The 27,125-nt window shown below is 40.1% G+C and overlaps 1 protein-coding gene across 2 annotated transcripts in view; it reads right to left on the reverse strand.

The window, feature by feature from the left end:
* SRPX (sushi repeat containing protein X-linked) overlaps positions 1–27,125 on the reverse strand; it is a 117,818-nt gene that overhangs the window by 16,805 nt on the left and 73,888 nt on the right. For both annotated transcript variants that reach the window (XM_059156693.1, XM_059156692.1), the window contains one exon: positions 26,527–26,660. In XM_059156693.1, the coding sequence (XP_059012676.1) occupies positions 26,527–26,660 (134 nt within the window). The remainder of the gene's footprint in view (positions 1–26,526; positions 26,661–27,125) is intronic.

A 27,125-nucleotide genomic window follows, 5' to 3' on the forward strand; every position in this document is an offset into this window, starting at 1 on the left:
TCTAAATAGGTCTAAAATATACCCTAAGAGCAGGACCCACATGCCCAAAGACACTACCAGCAGACACAGCCAAAACACCAAAGCTGAGCTGGTTGCAGAGGAACTATCTTCCCCAGAGCAAAACTGCAAAGTCTGGAAGAGAACACTTACTCACATGTGTACAGACCAACATAAGGAATCGAGGATCATAAACAATCAGCAAAGGAAACCCATCAATGGCAGTTCCAAAGGGAACTAATAAAGCTCTAATAACTGATGCTAAAGAAATGGAAATCTATGAATGGTCAGAGAATTCAGAATAATTCTAGGTTTAGTGAACTACAAGAATGCATAGACAACAAAATTAGGAAAGCAATGCATGAACAAAACAAGAAGTTCAAAAGTTCAACAAAGAAAGAGCAACAATTAAAAAAAAAAAAAAACAGGGACACCTGGGTGGCTCAGTTGATTAAGCATCTGCCTTTGGCTCAGGTCATGATCTCAGGGTCTTGGGATCAAGCGCTGCATCGGGCTCCCTGCTCAATGTGGAGCCTGCTTCTCCCTCACCCTCTCCCTCTCCCTCTGCCATTTCCCCTGTTTTGTGCTCTGTCAAATAAATAAAATCTTTTAAAAAATAAATTGAAAAAAAATCGTAGAGTTAAAGCATATAGTAACTCAACTGAAGAATTCCATACAGAGCATCCAAAGCAGTCTTGGCTATGCAGAAGGGGAAAAAAAAATCAGCGACCTGGCAGATGCAGAATTTGAAACTATTCAGAGGATAAAAAAGAATAAAGAATGAAAAAGAAGGAATAAAGCCTAAAGGACTTATGGGACAGAATGGAAAGAAACAATATTCACATTATGGGAATTCCAGAAGGAGGAAAAAAGGGGAGAAAAGGGCAGAAAGTGTATTTAAAACAATAATCACTGAAAATTTCCCAAACCTGGAGAGAGAAATAGAGATTCAGATCAAAGATGCCCAGATGATCTCAAATAGGGCTATACTGAGACACACCACAAGTAAATTGTCAAAAGTCAAAGATCGAACAAGAATTTGAGAAACAGCAAAAGAAGAGAGAAGTTACTTACAAGGGAAGCCCATAAAATAATTAGTGCATTTTTCAACAGAAACTTTTCAGGCCATAAGATAATGGGTTGGCATATTCAAAATGTTGAAAGAAAAAGAAAATTGTCAGCTAAGCAAAATATACCAGGTGAAGGGGTTCTTCAGAAACGGGGAGATTAAGATTTTCCTGATCAAACCAAAGTTGAGGGAATTCATCTCCATTAGACCTGCATTACAAGAAGTGCTAAACAGAGTTCATTAAGTAGAAATAAAATAATACTTAGCTGACATCATAAAAGTCACGGTTGATGGTAAAGTATATGATCAAAATTGGATGGTAAGGATGATGCTTAATTCACTTACAACTCTAGTTTTAAAGTTAAAAAATGGAGTAAAAATGACTCAAACTACAATCATCTGTTATTAGTTACACAATATAAAAACATATGAACGAAAACATCAATAACCTAAAATGTGAAAGGGAGGAGAAGTAGAAGAATAAAGCTTAGGAATTCTATTGAAGTTAAGTTGATATTGGTTTAAAATAGAGTGTTACAATTTTAAGATATTTTACTTAAGCCTCATGGTAACCACAAGGGAAAAACCTGTAGTAATTGTACATAAGAACATGATGAAGTCAAAGCATATTGAAACCATAAGACATCAAACACACACTCAAAAAGACAGAAGGTAAAGATTTAAGAAACAATAGATCTACAAAACCATAAAGAAAACAAATAACAAAATAGAAGGTACATTCTTCTCAATAATTATTTTAAATGTAAACACATTAAATTCTTTAATCAAAAGAATACGTGAATGGATTTTTTTTTTTTTAAAGAGATCTAACTATACGCTGCCTACAAGAGACTCACATTAGCCTTTAACACACAGAGGCTCAGAGTGTGTGGATGAAAAAGAATATTTCGAGTAAATGGGAACCACAAAAAGAGAAGTAGCTATACTTGTACAATACAAAACACTTTAACCTAAAAATGGTAAAAAGAAACAAGGGGCACCTGGATGGCTCAGTTATTTAAGCGTCTGCCTTCAGCTCAAGTCATGATCTCAGGGTAGGGTCCTGGGAATGAGCCCCGTGTTCAGCCCCCTGATTCTCACTGAGTCTGCTTCTCTCTCTCCCTCTCTCCTTGTGCCCCGCCCTGTACTCATATGTGCACTGTCTCAAATAAATAAATAAAATCTTAAGAGAGATGAAGATGTTCATTATGTAATGATAAAGGGATCAATACATCGGGAAGATATAAAAATTGAAAACATTGATGTACCCAACATCAGAGCAACTAAATATATAAAGCAAAAGCAGAGCTAAAAGGACAAATAAACAGCAATAATACTTGTGGACTTTAATATCCCTCCATCAACAACGGAGAGATCATACACTCTCCAAAGATAGCCAATAAGGAAACAGTGGATTTGAACAATACTGTAGACCAAATGGACCTAAATAACATACAAAGAACTTTCTATTTGAGAACAGCAGAGCACACATTCTTCAAATACTCATGGAACATCTCCTAGGATAGACCATATATTAGGCCACAAAACAAGTCTTAGTTCAGTAAGGATAAAATCCTACCAAGTATCTTCCTTGAACATAATGATATAAAACTAGAAATCCGTAACAAGAGGAAAGTAGAAATGCCCAGATATATGGAAATCAAACACTTCCCTGAACAGCCACTGTATTGGAGAAGAAATCAAAGGGGATATAAAAAAAGTATCTTGAGACAAATGAAAATGAAAACACAACATATCAAAATGTAAGGGATACAGCAAAAGCAGTTCTGAGAAGGAAGTTCATAGCAATAAAAGCCTATATTGGGGTGCCTTGGTAGCTCAGTCATTAAGCGGCTGCCTTCAGCTCAGGTCATGATCCCAGGGTCCCAGGATCAAGGCCCACATCGGGCTCCCTGCTCAGAGGGAAGCCTGTTTGTCCCTCTCCCACTCCCTCTGCTGTATTCCCTCTCACTCTCTCTCTCTCTCTCTGTCAACTAAATAAAAAAAAATTTTTTAAAGCCTGTATTAAGAAATTTCCCAAATAAACAACCTAATTTTATGCCTTAAGTAACTAGAAAAAGAAAAACAAACTGAGCCAGAAGTTAGTAGAAGGAAGGAAATAAGATTAGGGTAGGAATAAACTAAACATAGAACAGGAAAATAGGAAAAAAATTAACGAAACTAAGAGTTGTTTGTTTGAAAGATAAGCAAAATTGACATAACTAGACTGACTAAAGTAAAAAAGGTTCCAAATCAACAAAATTATAAATGAAAAAGGAGATGTCACAGCTGATATCACAGAAATATAAAGAATCACAAGAGGCTACTATGAACACATACATGCCCAAAACTGGACAACCTAGAAGAAATAGAAAACTTCTTAAAAACATAGAAACTACCAATACTAAATTAAGAAAAAGTTAAAAATGTGAATAATCTGGGGTGCCTGGGAGGCTCAATTAGATAAGCATCTGCCTATGGCTCAGGTCATGATCCCAGAGTCCTGGGATTGAGCCCCATGTCGGGCTCCTGCTCGGCAGGAAGTCTGCTTCTCCCTGTGCCTCTCACCCCACTCATGCCCTTTCTCTCTCTCAAATAAATAAATAAAATCTTTAAGAAAATGTGAATCGTCTAAATACTAGTAAGGAGACTGAATCAGTAATCTAAAACCTCACAACAAAAAAATGCCCAGGACAAGATGATTTCACTGGTGAGTTTTACCAAATTCATCCTTCTCAAATTCTTCCCAAAAGGTGAAAAGGAGGGAATTCTTCCAAATTCATCTTATGAGGCCACCATTACCCCAAAACCACAGCCAGAAAAGGATAAGCCAACATCCCTGATGTTGATATTGGCTCAGTCGGTAGTGTCTGACTTTTGATTTCAGCCCAGGTTGTGACCTCAGGGTCCTGGGTTTGAGCCCCACATCGGGCTCTGTGCTCAGTGTGGAGTCCACTTGGTCCTCTTCCTTTGCTCCTCCCCTGGCTTGTACTCTTACTCTTTCTCTCAAATAAATAAATAAAATTAAAAAAACAAAACAAAACAAAACAGGGACGCCTGGGTGGCTCAGTTGGTTAAGAGGCTGCCTTCGGCTCAGGTCATGATCCCAGCATCCTGGGATCAAGTCCCACGTCGGGCTCCTTGCTCAGCAGGAAGCCTGCTTCTCCCTCTGCCTCTGCCTGCCTCTCTGTCTGCCTGTGCTCACTCTCTCTGACAAATAAATAAATAAAATGTTTAAAAAATAAAACAGAAAATGCTTAGGAATAAACTAACCAAGGAGGTGAAAGATCTCTACTCAGAACTACAAGGCAGTGATGTCAAAGAAAACACAATTAAATGAAAAGTTATCTTGTATTCATAAATTGAAAGAATACTGTTTAACTGTGCATACTACCAAAAGCCATCTATAGATTTAATGCAATCACTATCAAAATTGCAATGGATTTTTTTTTTACAGAAGTAAAAAAAAGAAATCCTAAAATTTTTATGGAACCACAGAAGAACACAAATATCCAAAGCAATCCTGAAAAGAACAAAACAGGAATCATTACACTTCCTGATTTCAAGCTATGCTACAAAGCAGCTATAGAATCAAAAGACTGTTCTACTGGCATAAAAAGAGACACACAGATCGATGAAACAGACAACTAATATTTGACAAGGGATGCAGGAATACTCAATGGAGAAAAGACAGTCTCATCAATAAATGGTGCTGGGGAAATTGAATATTCACATGTAAAAAAAAAAAAAGGAAATTAGACCTGTATCTTATACCCACAAAAATTAACTTGGCATGATTAGAGACTTAAACATCAGACCTGAAACCATGAAATTCTTAGAAGGTAAATTAAGGAAAAAGCCCATTTACAGGAGTCTTGGCATTGATTTGGATATGCACCTAAAGCACAAATAATAAAACAAAATGGGACTAATCAAACTAAAAAGCTTCTGTACAGCAATAGAAACAAAAAAAAGTGAAAATAAAACTTACAGAATGGGAAAAATATTTGTAAGCCATATATCTAGTAAGGGTTTATAGTCCAAAATATATAAAGAACTCTTACAGCTCAATAGCAAAACAGAACAATGGAATATTACTCAGCCATCAGAAAGGATGAATATTAACCATTTACACCATTGTGGAGAGAACTGGAGGGTATTATGCTGAGCAAAATAAGTCAAACAGAGGAAGACAATTATTGTGTGGTTTTACTCATATGTGGAATATAGAAAGAACACAGAGGATCATAGGGGAAGGGAAAGAAAACTGAATGGGAAGTCATCAGGGAGAAAAACCATGAGAGACTCTTAACTCTAGGAAACAAACTGAGTGTTGCTGGAGGGGAGGTGGGTGGGGGGATGGAGTATCTGGGTGATGGGCATTAACAAGGGCATGTGATGTGACTGATGAGCATTAGGTGTTATATGTAACTGATAAAACATTGAAGACTACATCTGAAAATTATTATATATTATATGTTGGCTAATTGAATTTAAATAATTAAAAAAAACTCACAAAAATTCCCACAAATAATCTAATTTAAAAATGGGAAATATCAGAATAGAAATTTCTCCAAAGAAGATACACAAAAAGTCAGCGGGCAAATGAAAAGATGCTCAACGTCACTACTCATCGGGGAAATGCAAATCAAAATCATGAGATAGCCTCATCCTGTTAGAATGCCATCAGCAAAAAGACAAAAGATAACAAGTCCTGGTAAGGATGTGGTTAAAAGGGAACCCTTGTGCGCTGCTGGTGGGAACGTAAATTGGTGCTGTCATTATGGAAAATAATATGGTGGTTACCCCCCTAGATTATCCATTTCTGGATAGTTATCCAAAGGATACTCACTAGAAGACTGTTCAGTGCAGAATTGTTTACAAGAGCCAAGACAAAGAAACAACCTCAGTGTCCATTGATGAATGAATGGATTAAGAAAATAGGAGAGGGGCGCCTGGGTGGCTCAGTGGGTTAAGCCTCTACCTTTGGCTCAGGTCATGATCTCAGGGTCCTGAGATCCAGTCCCACATTGGGTTCTCTGCTCGGTGGAAAGTCTGTTCTCCCCACCGCCCGCCTGCCTCTCTGCCTACTTGCGATCTCTCTCTGTCAAATAAATAAGTATTTTAAATAAGTATTTTAAAGAATACTTAAAAAAAAAAAGAAAATTGGAGATACACACAATGAAATATTACTCAGCCAAAAGAGAATAAAACCTTGTCGTTTGCAACACCATGAATGGACCATGAAGACACTATCTTAAGTGAAATAAGTTAAAGAAAGGCAAATAACATTTGATCTCACTTATATGTGAAATGCCAACAACAACAAAACACCAAATTCTTGGAAAAAGCTATCTTTTGATTTTTGGGAGTTGGGAGGGAGGGGGAATTGGAGAAAGGTGGTCAAAAGGTAGAAACTTCGTTACAAAATAAATATATCCTAAGGATATAATGTGAACCACAATGAGTATAGCTAGCACTGCTGTAGGATATGTATGGAAGTTGTTAGGAGAGAACAACCTGAGAGTTTACATCTCAAGGAAAAAATTTTTTCTTTTTGATTTCCAGTTTTATTGTATATACATGAGCTGATGGATGCCAACTTAACTTACATATATTGTAAAGTGATCACCACAGTAGGTCAAATCATTATGCTGTACACCTTAAACTCATACAATGATGGAGGTCGATTATATCTGAAAATACTTGGAGAGAAAAGACCCAGAGAGAAGCAAATGTGGCAATGGCATATAGTAGATTCTTAATAACTGGGAAGTCAGTTCTATAAAGAAGATACAATGAAATGATGGAGATATGTGACTTACTTGATAAGCAGTTCAAAGTAATGGTCATAAAGATGCTCACTGAACTTGGGGAGAAGAAAGAATGAGCAGAGTAAGAACTTCAAATCATAGATTTAAAAAAATGTAAGAGTAGTTAAAGATCAGACTAGATGAAGCAGAAGAAAGGATCAATGAACTTGAACACAGGGCAGTGGAACCCAATCAACAATAAAAAGGAAAAAAAAAGAAAACAGTAAAAATAGCTTAATAGACTTATGGGACATTAACTGGATTAACATTCACCTTGTAGGGACCCCAGAAGGAAAAGAGAGAGAAAGGGGCAGAAAACTTACTTGATGAAGTAATGGCTAAACCCAGCTCTAATCTGAAGAAGGACACAGACATCCATCCAGATCCAGGAAACACAGAGAGTTCAAATAAGAGAAACCCAAGGAGAGGCACATATCAAGACATAGCATAATTAAAATTTCAAAGGTTAAAGTCAAGAAGAGAATCTTAAAGCAGCAAAGGAGAACTATCTTTTTAAGTGCAAAGGGAACCCCCATGATCCCTCTTAAGATTTTTCAGCAGGAACTTTTCAGGCCAGAGGGAGAGGAACAATACATTCAAAGTTCTGGGGAAAAAAACACAAAAAACAAAAAACGAAAACAATGAAAAAAACAACTCCCAACCAAGAAGACTAACCAGTAAAAGTTATCATGCAGAATACAAAGAGATAAAGATTTTTACAGACAAATAAAAGTTAAAGGAATTCATTACCACTAAACCAACCTTACAAAAAACTGTTAAAGACAATTCTTGAAGTTGAAATGAAAGGGCAGTAATTCATAACAGAAAGACTCACTGGTAAAGGTAAATATATAGTAAAATTGGTGGATTGATCACATAAAGCTAGTATGAAGGTTTAAAGACAAGAGTACTAAAAATACATTAAAGGATAAACAAGATAAAAGATGTCCACTATGGGAGGAGGGGCAAGATGGTGGAGAAGTAGGAGACCCTGTTTCAACTGGTCCCCTAAAGTGAGCTAAATAGCTACCAGAACCCTCTGAACACCCATGAAATCAGGCTGAGATGTAGGATTATACACTGCTGGATCTCTACAGGGGCAGATGGCAACAGTGGACAGGTTAAGCGTACTGGGAACGCACAGACTAATATCAGAGGATAAACAGAAGGGGGAGGGAGCCACCACCCATGGGAAAGTAATACCCCAATACGAAAGTGCCCTGTGATTGGAGACCAGCATTGACTTGGAGTCTGGTTAAAAGCACTCACAAAGAGCAAAAGATCTTCAGGGGCAACTGGTGGAATTTGGTGGTCACGGGCCTGGGCCTAAGCCCATGGACCCAGGACAGCCACAACTGGCGACCACCCATGCCAGAGAGAGTGTGGCAGCACAGCCTCCAGTTCCTGGTCCTGGAGCCCCCAGGGTTGCACAGCTTGAGGTAGTCTGGCGGACGCTCTCTAGAACCACAGCCTTTTGTGCTCTGCACACACTGTGCAATTGGAATCTGAACCACACTCCCCACCTGCACCTGAGAGAGCTCCATGTAGGTGCTAGCTGGCAGTCTCTAGGACCGGCCAAGGGTCGGGATGCTCCCAGCCCGGGCCTGAAGGAACTCAGCTCCATCTCTGGAAGGGATCCCTTGGAGGCAGAAGCAGATGTGGGGTAGCCAAGTGAATGAGCACACCTGGCCTGGTCCTCAGACAGCAGTCCCGGAAAGGGCAGCCCCCAGAAGTGGGCTCCCTGGACCATTATCGCTCATGGTTTTGGTACGGGGGTGCAGGGACAGGCAGGCACTTGGGCAACCCCTGAGACGGTGGCTGGGGATGTGCACTGCCTATGGGAGTTGCATGGTTCAGTGGAGATTGCAGAGGGGGAGTCTGTGTGTTCTGGACCAACCAGATGGGAGCTGACTGAGGCTTCTCTGAGAAAGAGGTCTGGGTGCAGTTTGCTTTCCTCGAAATCTCTGAAAAGCTGCAAAAAGCCACCAAAGAACAAGAACCTCCAGAGAACAAAAGCCTGAAAAACTGATTTCCACAGAGCCCAGCCCCCTGATATGGGGCAGGAGGACTCAACCCAAGCGAGAATGACTGAAAAACAACATGGCAGGCCCCTCCCCCAGAAAGCCAGCAGATAGAAGGAGAGGACACCACCATAGGGTCCCCATAAAACTGTAAAGCCCCAATATCAGAAGAAAACAATATATTAAGCTCCCAGTATTTCCCTAAAACCTATTTCATAGATACAGCTTTTTAAAAAATTCATTCTCACGATTCTTATTCTTTCTTTAACCTACCTACCATTACAACTAGAAGTTTAATACAATATATTCCATAATAACCTTTTAACGTGAACTTTTTTCATATGTATACTTGTATTTTCTTTTTCTTTTCTACTTTTTAAAATATACATACAGATATAAGCTTCAAGGTAATCCTCTTTCCCTAATCAATACTACCCCTATATATATAAACCAGTTTTAATTTCCCTTTATCTCTAGAAAGTTGAGTCCTTTAACAAAGATATCAAGATACACCCAGGAAGAACCAAAATAACCTTCCTTGCCCACATCCAGGATTTATAACCACCCTCCCATCTTCTTCTGTCAGTGTTTTGTGTATTTGTTTTTCTTCTGGTATTATAGAAATCTTATTCTTGGGGTTCATTTTGGCGAGTTCTTTTTTTTTTCCTTGTCATTTACTTTTGTCAGTCTTTTTGTTTGTTTTTGTTTATATACCTTATAAACCTTACTTTTGGGGTTCATTCTGGCTGGGTTTTCTTTTTCCCCTATCTTTTTTCTTTCTTTTTGGTGGCAACTTCTGATTGCTTAGAAGCATTCCAGGGTGCACCTTGCAGGATCGTGGTTGATACATTCAGCTATACATTCCCTCAACCACCTCTCACCAAAATGACTAGGAGAAGGAACACCCAACAGAGGAAAAATTCAGAGACTGTGCCCTCTCCATCAGAGCTACAGGATATGGACATAAACAGTATGTCAGAAAGGGAGTCAGGGTTAACAATTATCCAGGCAATGGCTAGGATGGAGAAAACCATTAGTGACAACATAGAATCTTTAAGGGCAAAAGGGAGACCCAACTTGGCAGAAGTTAAAAATGCTATCAATGAGATCAATTCTAATCTAAATACTCTAACAGCTAGGGTAACCGAGACAGAAGACAGAACTAGTGATCTACAGGACAAAATGGTAGAGAAAAAGGATCAGGAGGAGGCATGCAACAAACATCTTAGAAGCCATGAAAACAGAATTAGGGAAATAAATGATGTGATGAAATGTTCCAATGTCAGAATTATTGGGATCCCTGAGTGGGTGGAGAAAGAGAGAAGACTAGAAGATATAGTTGAACAAATTCTGGATGAACATTTTCCCAGTCTGGGGAAAGGAACAAGCCTTCGGGTCCTAGGGGCAAGAAGAACAGCCATCAAAATCCACAAATCTAGAAAGACCTCAAGGGACTTAATTGTGAGGCTCACAAATCATAGTTTTAGACAGGAGCTGCTGAGGGCAGCTAGGGGTAAGAGTCCTTATGTACAGAAGAAGGTCCATTAGAATAATGCCAGACTTGTCCACAGAAACCTGGCAAGCCAGAAAGGGCTGGCAAGACATATTTCAGGCACTAAATGAGAAGAACATGCATCCAAGAATACTTTATTCAGCAAGGCTGACATTCAAAATTGATGGAGAGATAAAGAGCTTCTAAGACCGGCAAGGTTTAACAGTACGTGACTACCAAGCTGGCACTACGACATATATTAAGGGGGGGTTTATAAAAGAAAAAAGAACCCAAGAGTGACATAGAACAGAAATTGACAGACAATCTATAGAAACAAGGACTTCACAGGCAACATAATGTCAATAAAAACGTATCTTTCTATAATCACTGTCAACATGAATGGCCTAAACGCTCCCATAAAATGGCATAGGGCTACATACTGGATAAAACGACAGGACCCATCCATATGCTGTCTACAAGAGACCCATTTGGAACCTAAAGATACATCCAGACAGAAAGTGAAGGGATGGAGAAGCATCTTTTATGCCAATGGGCCTCAAAAGAAAGCTGGGGTAGTGATTCTCATATCAAATAAATTAGATTTTAAACTAAAGACTGTAGTCAGATAAAGAAAGATACTACCTCATTCTTAAAGGGTCTATCCACCAAGAAGATCTAATAATTTTAAATATTTATGCCCCCAATATGGGAGCAGCCAACTACATAAGCCAACTGTTAATAAAAATACAGAGTCCTATTGATATGAATACTTTAATAGTAGGGGAATTTAACATGTCCTCTCAGTAAGAGACAAATCATCCCAGCAGGAAACCAGTAAAGAAACAAGAACTTTGAATGACACGTTGGACCAGATGGACCTCACAGGTATATACAGAACATTACACCCTAAAACAGAAAACTCATTATCCTCAAGGGCACATGGAACTTTCTCCAGAATAGACCACATACTGGGTCAAAAATAAGGGTTCAACCGATACCAAAAGATCGACATTATTCCCTGCATATGCTCAGACCACAATGCTTTGAAACTGGAACTCAACCACAAGAAGAGGTTTGGAAGGAATTCAAACACTTGGAAGCTAAAGACCACCCTGCTTAAAAATGTTTGGATCAACCAGGAAATCAAGGAAGAACTTAACCAATTCATGGAAACCAATGAGAATGAAGACATATCAGTCCAAAACCTTTGAGATACAGCAAAGGCAGACCTAAGGGAGAAATACATAGCCACCCAAGCTTCCCTCAAAAAAACCTGAAAAATCCAGAATACATCAGCTCTCTTTACACCTTAAAGAACTGGAAAAGCAACAACAAATTACGCCAACCCCATGCACAAGAAGGGAAATAATCAAGATTAGAGCAGAGATCAATGAGAAAGAAACTAGAGATACAGTAGAACACATCAACAAAACGAGAAGCTGGTTCTTGAAAGAATCATTAAGATTGATAAACCACTCGCCAAACTAATCCCAAAGAAGAGAGAGAGGACCCAAATTAATAAAATAATGAATGAAAGGGGGAGAGGTCAAGACTAACACCAAGGAAATAGAAAAAATCATCAGAAATTATTATCAACAGTTAAATGCCAATAAGTTAAGCAACCTAGAAGAAAGGTATGCATTCCTGGAAACCTATAAACTGAATTGGGAAGAAATTGACAACCTGAATAGACCAATATCTAGTAATGAGATTGAAGCAGTGATCAAAAACCTCCAAAAAAAAAAAAAAAAAAAAAAAGCGCCCGGGACCTGATGGATTCCCTGGGGAATTCTACCAAACATTTAAAGAAATAAGATCTATTCTTCTGAAGATGTTTCAAAGAATTGAAGCAGAAGGAAAACTTCCAGACTCTTTCTATGAAGCCAGCATTACCCTGATCCCCAAACAGGCAAAGACCCCAACAAAAAGGAAAATTTCAGACCAATATCCCTGATAAATATGGATACTACGATTCTCAACATGATCCTAGCTAATAGGATCCAACATTACATTAAAAATATTATCCCACAGTACATTAAAAAGATTATCCACCAGGACCAAGGGGATTTATCCCTGGGATGCAAGGTGGTTCAACATTCACAAATCAATCAATGTGATAGAAGAAATCTATAAGAGATGAGTGAAGAACCACATGGTCCTCACAAGTGATGCAGAAAAAGCATTTGACAAGATACAGCATCCATTCCTGATTAAAATGCTTCAAAGTATAGGGATAGAGGGAACATTCCTCAGCTTCATAAAATCTATCTATGAAAAACCCGCAGCAAATATCCTCAATGGGGAAAAGCTGACAGTCTTCCCCTTGAGATCAGGAACACAAGGATAGTCACTATCACCACCATTGTTCAACATAGTACTAGAAGTCCTAGCAACAGCAATCAGACAACAAAAAGAAATATAAGGTATTTAAATTGGCAAAGAAGAAGTCAAACTCTCTCTTCGCAGACGACAAGATACTTTATATGGAAAACCCAAAGACTTCACCCCCAAACTACTAGAACTCATACAACAATTCAGTAATGTGGCAGGATACAAAATCAATGTAGAGAAATCAGATGATTTCTTATACACTAACAATGAAAATAAATAAATGGAAATTAGAGAAATCAATTCCATTTATTATATAGCACCAAAAACCGTAAGATTCCTGGGAATAAACCTAACAAAAAGGTAAAGGATCTCTATTTGAGGAACTACAGAACACTCATGAAAGAAATTGAAGACACAAAAAGATGGAGAAGCATTCCATGCTCATGGATTGGAAGAATAAACACTGCTAAAATGTCTATACTGCCTACAGCAGTCTATCCTTTCAATGCCATACCAATCAAAATTCCACAAGAATTTTCCAAAGTGCTGGAACAAACAATGCTAAACTTTGTATGGAACCAGGAGACCCTGAATTGCTAAGGGAATGTTGAAAAAGAAAAACAAAACTGGGGGCATCACATTGCCTGGTTTCAAGCTTTACTACAAAGCTGTGATCACCAAGACAGCATGGTACCGGCACAAAGACACATAGACCAGTGGAACAGAGTAGAGAGCCCAGAGATGGACCCACAATTCTATGGTCAACTGATCTTCGACCAAGCAGGAAAAAATATCCAGTGGGAAAAAGACAGTTTCTTCAATAAATGGTGCTGGGAAAATTGGACAGCTATGTATAGAAGAATGAAACTTGACCATTCTCTTACACCATTCACAAAGATACACTCAAAATGAATAAAAGACCTCAACGTGAGGCCTGAATCTATCAAAGTCCTAGAGGAGAACATAGGCAGTAACCTCTTCGACATCAGCCACAGCAACTTCTTTCAAGACATGTCTCCAAAGGCAAAGGAAAAAAAAGTGAAAATAAACTTTTGGGATTTTATCAATATCAAGAGCTTCTGCACAGCAAAGGAAACAGTCAATAAAACAAAGAGGCAACCCACGGAATGGGAGAAGATATTTGCAAATGACACTACAGACAAAGGGCTGATATCCAAGATCTATAAAGAACTCCTCAAACTCAACACACACAAAACAGATAATCATGTCAAAAAATGGGCAGAAGATATGAACAGACACTTCTCCAAAGAAGACATACAAATGGCTAACAGACACATGAAAAATTGTTCATCATCATTAGCCATCAGGGAGATTCAAATCAAAACCACATTGAGATACCACCTTACACCAGTTAGAATGGCCAAAATCAACAAGACAGCATGTGTTGGAGAGGATGTGGAGAAAGGGGAACCCTCTTACACTGTTGGTGGGAATGCAAGTTGGTGAAGCCACTTTGGAAAACAGTGTGGAGATTCCTTAAGAAATTAAATATAGAGCTACCCTATGACTCTGCAATTGCACTCCTGGGTATTTACCACAAAGATACAGAGGTAGTGAAAGGAAGAGCCATCTGTACCCCAAAGTTCATAGCAATGACCATAGTTGCCAAACTGTGGAAGAGCCAAGATGCCCTTCAACAGACAAATGGATAAAGAAGATGTGGTCCATATATATAATGGAGTTTTATGCCTCCATCAGAAAGGATGAATACCCAACTTTTCTATCAACATGGATGGGACTGGAGGAGATTATGCTGAGTGAAATAAGTCAAGCAGAGAGAGTCAATTATCATCTAGTTTCACTTACTTCTGGGGCATAAGGAATAGCATGGAGGACATTAGGAGAAGGAAAAGTGAATTGGGGGAAATCAGAGGGGGAGATGAACCATAAGAGACTGTGAACTTTGAGAAACAAACTGAAGGTTTTAGACAGGAGGGGGATGGGAGGATGGGTGAGCCTGGTGGGTATTAAGGAGGGCATGTCTTTCATGGAGCACTGGGTATGGTACATAAACAATGAATCTTGAAATACTGAAAAATAAGATAAATAAATAAATAAATAATCAGTGGTCTCAGATGCAGGAGAGCCTGAAGGCTACAGGAAACTAAGTCCCTGCCCTTTAAGGGGCAGCATAACAGAAAGCCCTGCTGAGATACAGCACAGATACAGCAGTTTGAAAAATGTTTGGGGCATATGGAGAAAAGATCTGTTTATTCATCTCAGAGTGTATACTGGAGAGGCAGTGATCTTGGAGAGATTTCTCTAAGAACAGAAGAGCTATAGGGCCTCTTACTCGACCTCTCCAATGTAGATACACGGACACCAGCAGGACCAGTGCAGCACCAGCATTCTTCACCTATCTGGCTAGCAGTGGGCCCTGGCACCTTGCTGGCACTCTACACTACCTCCCTCCATTCTCCTCCAATACAACCTTGGCAGAAATCCATCTAAGGTTGTGCTCCAAGTACAGCAGTGTGTAAGCAACCCCAACAGGGGCTAGCACCTTCCCCAAAGTGTCTCCTGACCTGGGGAAAGGGGAAAAAAAACACACATATCAATTCGACTTTGGCCCCAGCAGTGAACCGGGAGCAAACTCCTGGTCTGAGTGCAAGAGCCACCCACCAATGAAAGCTTCTGGGGTCCAACACATGGAAAGTACCCTTCAGTTTGGTGCTACTATACTTCTGGCCCAGCGACAACACAGGGACCAAACCCTGCTCAGAACAGGCAAACATGTTCTGATGAACAGGATACATTGCTCTTCAGGGCACTACAGAAAGAGAAGGAGATGTATCTGACATTCTTAACATAAACAGACACAGAAAGTTAGGCAAAATGAGGAGACAGAATATGTCCCAAATTAAAGAATTGGGGGGGGGATCACAGCAAGAGCACTAAAATAAATGGAGATAAGTAATATATCTGATAGAGAATTTTAAGTAATGGTCATAAAGGTACTCACTGGACTTGAGAAAAGAGTGGAGGACCTCAGTAAGACTCTCAACAAAGAGAAGGAAAACATAAAAAAAAAGAATCAGAGATGAGGAACTCAACTGAAATTAACAACATGCTTGATGGAATAAATAGACTAGAGGAAGCAGAAAAACAGATCAGCAACCTAGAGGACAGGGTAATGGAAAGCAATCAAGCTGAATGGTAGAGTAAAAAGAATAAAAAATTAAAATATACTAAGGAAACTCAGTGACACCATCAAGCATAATAATATTTGCATTATAGGGATTCCAGAAGAAGAAAGGGGGACAGAAAATTTATTTGAAGTAGTAACAGCTGAAAACTCCCTGAATCTGCAGAAGGAAACAGAAATCCAAATCCAGGAGGCACAGAGAGCCCCCCAACAAATTCAGCCCAAGGAAGTCCACACCAAGAAACACAGGAATTAAAATGGCAAAAAGCACTGATAAAGAATTTTAAAAGCAGCAAGAGAAAAGAAAACCATTACATACCAGGGAAACCCTACAAGGCTGTCAGCTGCTTTTTCAGCAGATAACTTGCAGGCAAGAAGGAAGTGGCAGGACATATTCAAAGTGCTGAAGGAGAAAAACCTACAACCAAGGATTTCTGTCCAGTGAGGCTATCATTCAGAATAGAAGGAGAGATAAAGTTCCTGGACAAGCAGAGGTTAAAGGAATTTATCACCACTACATCAGTCTTTTGTAAGAAATGTTACAGAGGATTGTTGGAGTGAAAAGGAAAGACCATAAGCAGGAATAAGAAAAGTAGGAAGCACAAAAGTATTAAATATATCTATAAAAATCAGTCAAGGGACTCACAAAATAAAAGGATGTAAAGTTTGACACCCCATACCTAAAACTGGGGTTGGGGATGGAGCAGAGTAAACCTTTAGGGCTTTTAGAATGGATTCAAACTTAAGTTAAAGCAAACTTTAACTTAATATGCAGAGATGTTATATATTAAACCCAGTGGTAACCACAAATAACAAAACAGTAATATATATGCAAAAAATAAAGAGAAAGGAATCCAAGGACATCACTAAAGAAAGCCAACATATCATAAGAGAAGAAAGCAAAGAAGAAAGGAACAGAGAAGAATGACAAAAACAGCCATAAAACCAGTAACAAGGTGGCAATAAGTACATCCCTATCAGTATGAACTTTGAATTGTGAATGGACTAACCATTCTAATCAAGACATAGGGTGTAAGAATGGATAAAAAAATCAAAATCCACCTATGTCCCCCCTACCAGAGACTCATGTCAGACCTAAAGACACATGCAGATTGAAACTGAAGGGATGGAAAAATTTTTGTCACGCAAATGGAAGTAGAAAAAAAAAGCCATGGTAGCAATACTTAGGTCAGATAAAACAGACATTAAAACAAAGAATGTAATGAGAGACAAAAAAGGACACTGTATAATTATAAAGGGGATAATCAAACAAGAAGATTTAATAACTGTAAATATTTATGCATCCAAGGTGGGAGCACCCAAATACATAAAGCAGCTAATAAACATAAAGGAAGTAATCGATAGGAATACAGTAATGGTAGGGGGCTTTCACACCCCATTACATCAATGGCTAATTCAATGAAAAAAATCAACAAGGAAAAAGCAGCTTCCAGTGACACACTGGGGGCCATATATACCAACAGATATATTCAGAACATTCCATCCCAAACCAGCAGAACACCCATTCTTTTAAAATGCACATGGTACATTCCTCCAGAGTAGATCACATGTTAGACCACAAAACAAAGTCTTACAGAGATTGTACCGTTTATCTGTTTTGACTATAACATTTTGAAACTTAAAATTAACTAAAAGAAAAAAATCTGGAAAGAAACAAATACATGGAGGTTAAATGACATGTTACTAAACAATATATGGGTCAAGGAAGAAATAAAAGAAGAAATTACAAAATAATGGGTGACATATGAAAAGGAAAACACAATGGTCCAATGTCTTTGGGATGCAGCAAAATCTGTTCTAAGAGGGAAGTATATAGCAGTACAGGCCTACCTCAAGAAGCAAGAAAATTCTCAAACAATTTCACTTACAACTAAAGAACCAGAAAGAAGAAATAAAAAAAAAAAACCAGTAGAAGGAAGGAAGTAATGAAGATTAGAGCAAAAACAAATGAAATACAACAACAACAACAAAAATAGAACAGATCGATGAAACCAGGAGCTGATTCTTTAAAAAGATCAATAAAATTTATAAATCTTTAGCCAGACTAATCAAAAACAAAAACAAAAATACAAAGGTGAGAGACTCTAAAACAAAATCATGGAGGAGAAATAAGAACCAACACCACAGAAAAACAATCATGAAGAGAATATTATGAAAAACTAAATGCCAACAAATTAGACAACCTAGAAGGAGAAATTCCTAGAAACATGTAACCTCCCAAAAGTGAATCTAAAAGAAACTGAGGGCTTCTAGAATAGACAGGGGGTTGGGGGGGATGGGGTGGCTGGGTGATGGACATTGGTGGGCTGAGCACTGTGTATTGTTTAAGATTGATGAATCACAAACCTGTACCCCTGAAACAAACACTACACTATATGTTAATTAAAAAATAAAGCAGCAAAAAAAGAAGAAATGTAACATTAAAACAGACAGATCAGCAATAAAACTGAATCGGTAATAAAAGAATTCCTAAGAAACCAAAGTCCAGGACCAGATGGGTTCAGAGGTGAATCCAACCAAGCATGTGAAGAAGAGTTAATACGGGTGGCTCAGTCGGTTAAGCACCTGCCTTTGGCTCAGATCATAATCCCAGGGTCCTGGGATGGAGTCCTGCATCATGATCCTTGTTCAGCAAGAAGCCTGCTGCTTCTCCCTCTGCCTGCCACTCCCTCTGCTGTGCTCTGTCTCTCTCTTGGTCTCAGGTAAAAATAAAATCTTAAAACAGATAAAGAGTTAATACGTGTTCTTCTCAAAATATTCCAAAAATTATAAGTGGTGGGAAAGCTTTCAAATGCATTCTATGAAGCCAGCATTACCATGATGCCTAAACCAGATAAAGATACCACAAAAAAAAAGAGAACTACGGGCCAGTATTTCTAATGAACATGGATGTAACAATTCTCAACAAAATATTAGCGAATCAAATCCAAGGATACATTAAAAAAAATCATTCACCATGAGCAAGTGAGATTTATTCATGGGATGCATGGATGGTTCAGTACTCACAAGTCAATGTTATGCATTACGTCAATAAGAGAAAGGACTAAAACCATATGATTATCTCCACAGATGGAGAAAAAACATTTGACAAAGTACAACAGCCACTCATGATAAAAAAAAAAACTCTCAACAAAGTGAGTTTAGTGGGAACCCACCTCAACATAATAAAGGCCATATATGAACACCCCACAGCTAACATCATACTCAATGGTGAAAAATAGAGCATTTCCCCTAAGCTCAGGAACAAAAGAAGTAGGTCTAATAATCACCACTTTTATGAGACATAGTATTAGAAGTCCTAGCCACAGCAATCAGACAACAACAACAACAACAAAAAAGTCATCCAAATTGGTATGGAAAAGCTAAAATTTTCACTATTTACAGATGACATGACATTACATATAGAAAACCATAAGGACCCCAACAAAGGCCTAGTAGAACTAATAAATGAAGTCAGTAAGAGCAGAAGATACAAAATCAGTACAGAAACCCATTGTATTTCTATACACTAATAATCAAGTGGCAGAAAGGGAACTTAAGAAAACAGTCGCATTTATAAATTTAATCAAAACAGTAAAATACCTAGGAATCAACTCAACCAAGGAGGTCAAAGATGTGTATTCCGAAAATTATAGAACACTGATGAAAGAAATTAAAGACGACACAAAGAAATGCAAAAATATTCCATGCTTATGGATTGGGAGAACAATTATTATTAATTTGTCTACACTACCCAAAGCAATCTACAGATTTAGTGCAATTTCTATCAAAACACCAACACCATTTTTCAAAAAACTAAAACAGACAATCCTAAAATTTATATGGAACCACAAAAGAATGCAAATAGCCAAAGCAAACTTGAAAAAGAACAAAATTAGTGGTATCACAATTCCAGATTTCAAGATAAACTAAAAAGCTGTAGATGGGCACCTGGGCGGCTCAGTTGGCTAAGTGTCTCGTCTTTGGCTCAGGTCATGTTCTCTGGGTCCTGGGATTGGACCCCACATCGGGCTCTCTGCTCAGAGAGCAGTCTCCTTCTCCCTCTCCCTCTGCTTCTCCCCCTGCTTGTGCTCTCTCTCTGTCAAATAAATAAAATCTTTTTTAAAAAAGCTGTAGTAATCTAAACAGTATGGTACAAGCACAAAAACAGACACATAAATAAATGAAACAGAATAGAGAGCCCAGAAATAAACCCACAATTATATGGTCAATTAATCCTTGACAAAGGAGGCAAGACTATGCAATGGGAAAATAGTCTCTTCAACAAGTGGTGTTGGGTAAACTGGACAGCCACATGCAAAAGAATGAAATTGGACCTCTTTCTTAAACCATATAGGAAAATACATTCAAAATGGATGAAAGACCTAAATGGGAGACCTGAAACCATAAAAATCCTGGAAGAGAACACAGGCAGTAATTTCTCTAACACTGGCCATAACACCATCTTTCTAGATAGGTCTCCCAAGGCAAGGGAAACAAAAGTGAAAATAAACTATTGGGACTACACCAAAATAAAAAGCTTCTTCTGGACAGCAAAGGAAACCATCAACAAAACAAAAAGGCAACCTACAGAATGTCATTGGCAAATGACATAGCCAATACAGGCTCAGTAGTCAAAATATGTAAAGAACTTATAGAACTCAACTCTCAAAAAACCAAATAGTCCAATTAAAATGGGCGGAAGAGATGAACAGAAATTTTTCCAAAGAAGAAATACAGATGGCCAAGAGACACATGAAAAGATGCTCAACATCACTCATCTGGGAAATACAAATTAAAACCACAATGCGATACCACTTTATACTTGTCAGAATGGCTAAAATCAAAAACACAAAAAGGAAAAAGTATTGGTGAGGATGTAGAGAAGAAGGAACCCTTGTGCACTGTTGGTAGTGACGCACACTGGTACAGCCACTGTGGAAAACAGTATTTTCTCGAAAAGTTAAAAACAGAACTACCATACAATCCAGTAATTCCACTACCAGGTATTTACCTAAGGAATATGAAAATGCTAATTCAAAAGGATATATGCACTCCCATGTCTACTGCAGCATTATATACAATGGCCAAACTCTGGAAGCACACCAGGTGTCCATCAATACATGAATGCAAACTAAAGATGTGGTACACACACACACACGCGCGCATGCACACACACACACACACACACACACACACACACACACACACAATGGGATATTACTCAGCCATAAAAAAGAATGAAATCTTGCCATTTGTGACAACATGGATGAACCTAAAGGGTATAATCCTTGAGGTGAAATAAGTCAGAGAGTGGCAAATACCATGTGATTTCACTTATATGTGAATTTAAGAACAAAAACAAAGAAAAAAGAGACAAACCAAGAAACAGATGCTTAACTACAGAGAAGTGATGGTTATAGGGCTTGGTGGGAGGCCGGGGGAGGTAGGTGAGTAGGGGGACAGGTAAAATAGTTGATGGGGATTAAAGGAGACCCTTATCTAGATGAGCACTGGGTAATGTATATAATTGTTAAATCACTATTTTGTACACCTAAAAGATGACACCATATGCTAATTATACTATAATTAAAAATTTTAAAAAGGAAACAAAAACAAAAACTAGTAAGAATATGTCAAACCAAAAAGCTCTGCACAGCAAAGGAGTCCATCCACAAAATGAACATGGAACTTACTGAATGAGAGAAAATACTTACAAATCATTTATCTGATTGGGGTTAATATCCAAAATATATAAAGAGCTCATACAACTCAATAACAAAACAACAAAAATCCAACTGAAAAATGAGCAGAAGACATGAACAGATGTTTTCCCAAGGAAGTCATCGGATGGCCAACAGGTATATGAAGAGATGCTCAACATCACTGATCATCAGGGAAATGCAATTCAAAACCACAATGAGATATCACCTCACACCTGTCAGAATGGCCAAAATCAAAAATACAAGAAACAAGTGTTGGCAAGGATGTGGAGGAAAGGGAACCCTTGTGCACTGTTGGTGGGAATGTGGTGCAGGTACTGTGGAAAACAGTAAGGAGGTTCCTCAAAAAGCTAAAAATAGAATTGCCACCTGATCTATCAATTCCAATTTTGGATATTTGTCTGAAGAAAACGAAACCCTATCAAAAGATATCTGCACCTCCATGTTCACCGTAGCATTATTTACAATATCCAAGACCTGGAAACAACTTAATTTTCCATCAATGGATGAGTGGATAAAGAAAATGTGGTATATGCACACAATGGAATATTGCGGAGTCATAGAAAAGAATGAGATCTTCCCATTTCCAACGGCATGGATAGTCATTGAGGTCATTACATTTAGTGAAATAAATCAGACAGAAAAACATAAATACCGTATGATCTTACTTCTATGTGGAATCTCCAAGAACTGAAAAAGACGACAAAAAAATAAAAAGCGATCTCCTGTGTATAGCAAACAGACTGGTGTTTTCATGAGGCGGGGGTGGGAAGATGGGTGAAGTGGGTAAAGAGGGCTGAAAGGTACAAGCTTCAAATTATAAAATAAAAAGTCCCGAGCACATAATGTAGAGCAGAGAGACTGTCGTTAATGATACTTTATCGTCTATTAGAAAGTAGGAAAGTAGATCTTGAAAGTTCGCATAAAAAAATTTATATCGAGGTTTGGTGACAGATGTTAACTGGGATATTGTGACGATCATTTTGTAATCTATATCAATATTGACTCGTGGTGCCATATAACTAGTTACAGGTCAATGATACTTCAATTTATTTTTTTATTTTAAGATTTTTTTTTAAGATTTTATTTATTTATTTGACAGAGAGAAATCACAAGTAGATGGAGAGGCAGGCAGAGAGAGAGAGAGAGAGGGAAGCGGGCTCCCTGCCGAGCAGAGAGCCCGATGCGGGGCTCGATCCGGGGCTCGATCCCAGGACCCTGAGATCATGACCTGAGCCGAAGGCAGCGGCTTAACCCACTGAGCCACCCGGGCGCCCCTTATTTTAAGATTTTATTTATTTATTTGACAGACAGAGATCACAAATAGGCAGAGAGGCAGAGAGAGAGAGGAGGAAGCAGGTTCCCTGCTGAGCAGAGAGCCCAATGCGGGGCTCGATCCCAAGACCCTGAGATCATGACCTGAGGACAAGGCAGAGGCTTAACCCTCTGAGCCACCCAGGTGCCCCTTATTTTTTTATTTTAAAGATTTTATCTCAGAGAGAGAGAGAGAGAGAGAGAGCATGAGCCAGTGAGTGGGAGCAGAGAAGGAGAGAATCTCAGACCCTGTGCTGACTGTGGAGCTCAGTGTAGGGCTCGATCTCAGAACCCTGAGATCATGACCTGAGCACAAGGCAGAGGCTTAACCCTCTGAGCCACCCAGGTGCCCCTTATTTTTTTATTTTAAAGATTTTATCTGAGAGAGAGAGAGAGAGAGAGAGAGCATGAGCCAGTGAGTGGGAGCAGAGAAGGAGAGAATATCAGACCCTGTGCTGACTGTGGAGCTCAGTGTAGGGCTCGATCTCAGAACCCTGAGATCATGACCTGAGCTGAAACCAAGAGTCAGACGCCTAACGGACTCAGCCACCCAGGCGCCCCAGTGATACCTCAATTTAAAAAGAGAAAAAAGAAAGTTCCAGCCCTGTGAATCAGCCCTTGGCAAGAGGCTTGGGAATGTGGTCTCCTCAGCCACATGCCAGGAGGTCACATTGGGAAGAGCAATGGCAGTTGGTAACAGCAAAGTAATATAAGATGAATCTGGCCTATTGAGGAAAGAAAATTTAAACTCCTGAGTTACTGTAACACCAAGTATTTTACTACCGTTCCACTGAAGCAGCCCTCCAGAAGGTGATGGAATTGGTAAGGATAGAAATACGTATTTTTATTATTCTAACTGAATGTCCTACGTCAATCAAACCGTCCCTTGAAGGCTCTGGTTAGAACACCAGTGTAAATATGCTGGGTGGGCAGGGGGTCACATATAAACACCTGGATAGCAGGTAGCTTCTCCGACTGAGCTAGGCAAACTGAAGGACTCCATGAAAATCTGCTTTTTGCTCCTTTTCCTACTCCTACTCTTGCATCCCTGCTTTACACGTGCCTTATAATGCAAGCAGCGTAGGTCCTCCTTGTAAAGGACAAGGTGTTAATGACTTCTTTCAAACAGATGACATCTAAGGAAGGACCAGGTGAGAATGACCCGAGGAAGTCATCAGATGCACATTCCAGACCAAGGACACTAGGCCTCTTCAAAACCAAACACCCCCCTCCGCCCCCGCCAGCTCTAAGGACTGACATGCGGGTCCTCGTCTTCATTCTAACTGGTTCCCGGATGCCTGAGAGGACATGTACCCCAGACCACGATCCTCAATAACATCGCAGACCTTGAACAAAGGCACTCTCTCCTTCCCTTTCAGAGTTTCCCCGGACGCTCTCTAGCTGCATTCTCTCCACACCTTCCATCAACTGCACTTTCACTGCTGGCTTGCATCTGATTTCTATACTGGTGCACACAGGGACCCTCGTGGCTGGTCCTCAGGGACCCCATTCTGAGCCTTTGGACTCTGCCTACCAACATCAGCATGATTTAATTTGTAACTTAGCAAGTACCCAAAAAGATGGGATAGACTAGGGCAGGGGACAGCACACATTTTTTGGTAAGGAGCCAGGGAGTGACTATTTTAGGCTTCCAGGGGTTGGATAGTCTCCTTCCTAACTAGTCAGCTGTACCACTGGAGCGCAAGACCAGCCACAGACCACACGCAAATGAACGAGTAGGGCCGCGTTCCCATCAAATTTCACTTCCAAAAGCACAGAGGATAAGCAACACAGAGGAAAAGCTTGCCAACAGAGGAAAAGCAAGTTGCCTGGCTTATTCATTTTTCTACAAAATGAAGAAGAAATGAGGAAACATATGCTTGTGTAGCCTTCGAGGCCAATCTCCCCCACAGTGGAGTCGTACAGCCCTGTGACACCCGAAGAGAAGCCCCAGCTGGGACAGGGCGATACAGAGATGGAGGGAGGCAGGGAAGGTGGCAGGTATTGGGAGTAAAAATGTAATGAACGGAGTTTCTGTCGAAGGGAAAAAAATAAAAACTTTACATGGTTCTTCTGAGTTTATGGGCACCTTTCGAGTACATGGGGAGAAGAAGGAAGAAAGACTGATCCTTATTCATTGTATAAATGCTGAGATGAGAAGTAAAACTGTAAACTATTAAACCAAAATTGGTGGTTTTTTTTGGTTTTTTTTGTTTGTTTGTTTTTTTAGATTTTATTGAGAGCGAGCGAGCGAGCTAGTGAGAGCACATGAACAGGGGAAGGGGACGAGGAGGAGAATCCCCAGCAGACCCTGCATGGAGCCCAACTCAGGGTTCAAAGTGGGGCTGGATCTCACGGCCCTGAGATCATGACACGAGCTGAAAGCATCAGACACTCAACGGACTGAGCCACCCAGGTGCCCATCAACCAAGACTGTCTGAACACTTATTTTTATTTTTCTTATTTTTATTCACTGTAGTAAGGAGAAGAGAAGGGAGTTGAGGGAAATTGGAAGGGGAGGTGAACCATGAGAGACTATGGACTCTGAAAAACAATCTGAGGGGTTTGAAGGGGCAGAGGGGGGTGGGAGGTTGGGGTACCAGGTGGTGGGTATTAGAGAGGGCACGGATTGCATGGAGTACTGGGTGTGGTGCAAAAACAATGAATACTATCACGCTGAAAAGAAAAAAAAAAAGGTTAATAAAGGGGGAAAAATAGCAAAAAAAAAAAAAAAAAAAAAAAAAAAAAAGGTGCATCACAGTGCCCACGACCCGGCAGAACATCCTGACTCTTCCGCATTCAGTCATGGTCAGCTGCTGTTATCCCAAACCAGCTTCTGGACAAAATCTAACAAGCTCTAGTTTGATCCTTTCTGTTTCTAATTTCTCCCCCAAAAGACTCTGGTTGCCTCGTTTTGTAGTTATAAAATGTACACAGCTCAGAAGGGCACATTTCCTAGAAAAGTGTGCTTCAAACGTTCAGTTGCTCAGGAATCACCCGGAGGTCTTGTTAAAAAGTAAATTAGACCCCATCGGTCTGAGATGGGGGAGACTTTGCATTTCTAACAAGCTCCCAGGTGATGATGATGACCACACTCTGAGAACCACTGTTCTTACAGAAAGCTGTCACTCTGAGAGGACCTGGCGGGGCGGAGGAGGGGGGTTGTGGTAAGGGAAGCTCCCTGGGGCAGGATCTGGGGCCTGAAGGCCCCTGGACTCCCCTCATCCCTTGAGCCAGCCTCTTGGGCAAACAACAGAATGACGGCCTCCAGCATAGGCATTTCCCGGACAGGTCCACCAAAGAAGACTCTTCTTTGGCTGGCCCTGGGCAGCAGGTCGATTGGGCTTACCGGTCAAGACAAAGAAACCCTATTAGTTGCACAACAACTAGGTTAGCTCTGGGGACTCAATGTTCATCAGGTTATGCCCCAGAGCCAGAAATGAACGGCGGCAGGCCTAAAGCGCCAGTTCCTGGAGGTCCTGGAAAATAGCCAAGGCCCTGAATCTGACCTTGGCCTTTAATGAAATCACTGGGCCCTTCCTGGGAGAGCTCTACCCCCCGCCCCTCCGCACCTGGGCCCGGCTGGCCGTAAGGACTCACCTGCAGCATTCCCAACTGCAGCCTGTAGAGAAGGTTCCGGGCTGTGGGGGCGGACACAATGAGGAGTCTCCTTTTCTCGTAAAACTGATCCAGAAGTGCCGCTGCTGTTCTGACGCCCACGTCGACATTCATGGCTGGGATTAGAAAGGGCCAGATGGATGAGAAACCCCCTACTTATTCTGGCTCAGCATGGCCTGGGATGACACCCAGACCATACACAAACGCGCAAGTAAACCCCAATACAAAGTTCCAGTTGTTTTTTTTTTTTAAAGAATTTGAGAGAGAGCGTGTGCTCGTGCCAGTGGGGCGAAGAGGCAAAAGGAGAGGTGGGGGGCAGTGACAGAGAGACTCTCAGGAGGACTTCTCACTGAGCACAGAGCCCGAGGCGGGGCTCGATCCCATGACCATGAGATAATGACCGGTGGTGAAATCAAGAGTAGGCCATGGAACCAACAAGCCACCCAGGCACCCCAGTTGTAAGTGGTTTATTTGGGAGATGGTCCCAAGTAGCACTGGGTTGGGGAATGGGGAGCTATACTGGTTTACTCTTGCTGCTCTCCCAGATCACGATAAATTTAGGGGCTTAACAGGCACAAATT

Source organism: Mustela lutreola, chromosome X (genome assembly GCF_030435805.1).
Source record: "Mustela lutreola isolate mMusLut2 chromosome X, mMusLut2.pri, whole genome shotgun sequence".
Classification (NCBI taxonomy): Eukaryota; Metazoa; Chordata; class Mammalia; order Carnivora; family Mustelidae; genus Mustela; species Mustela lutreola.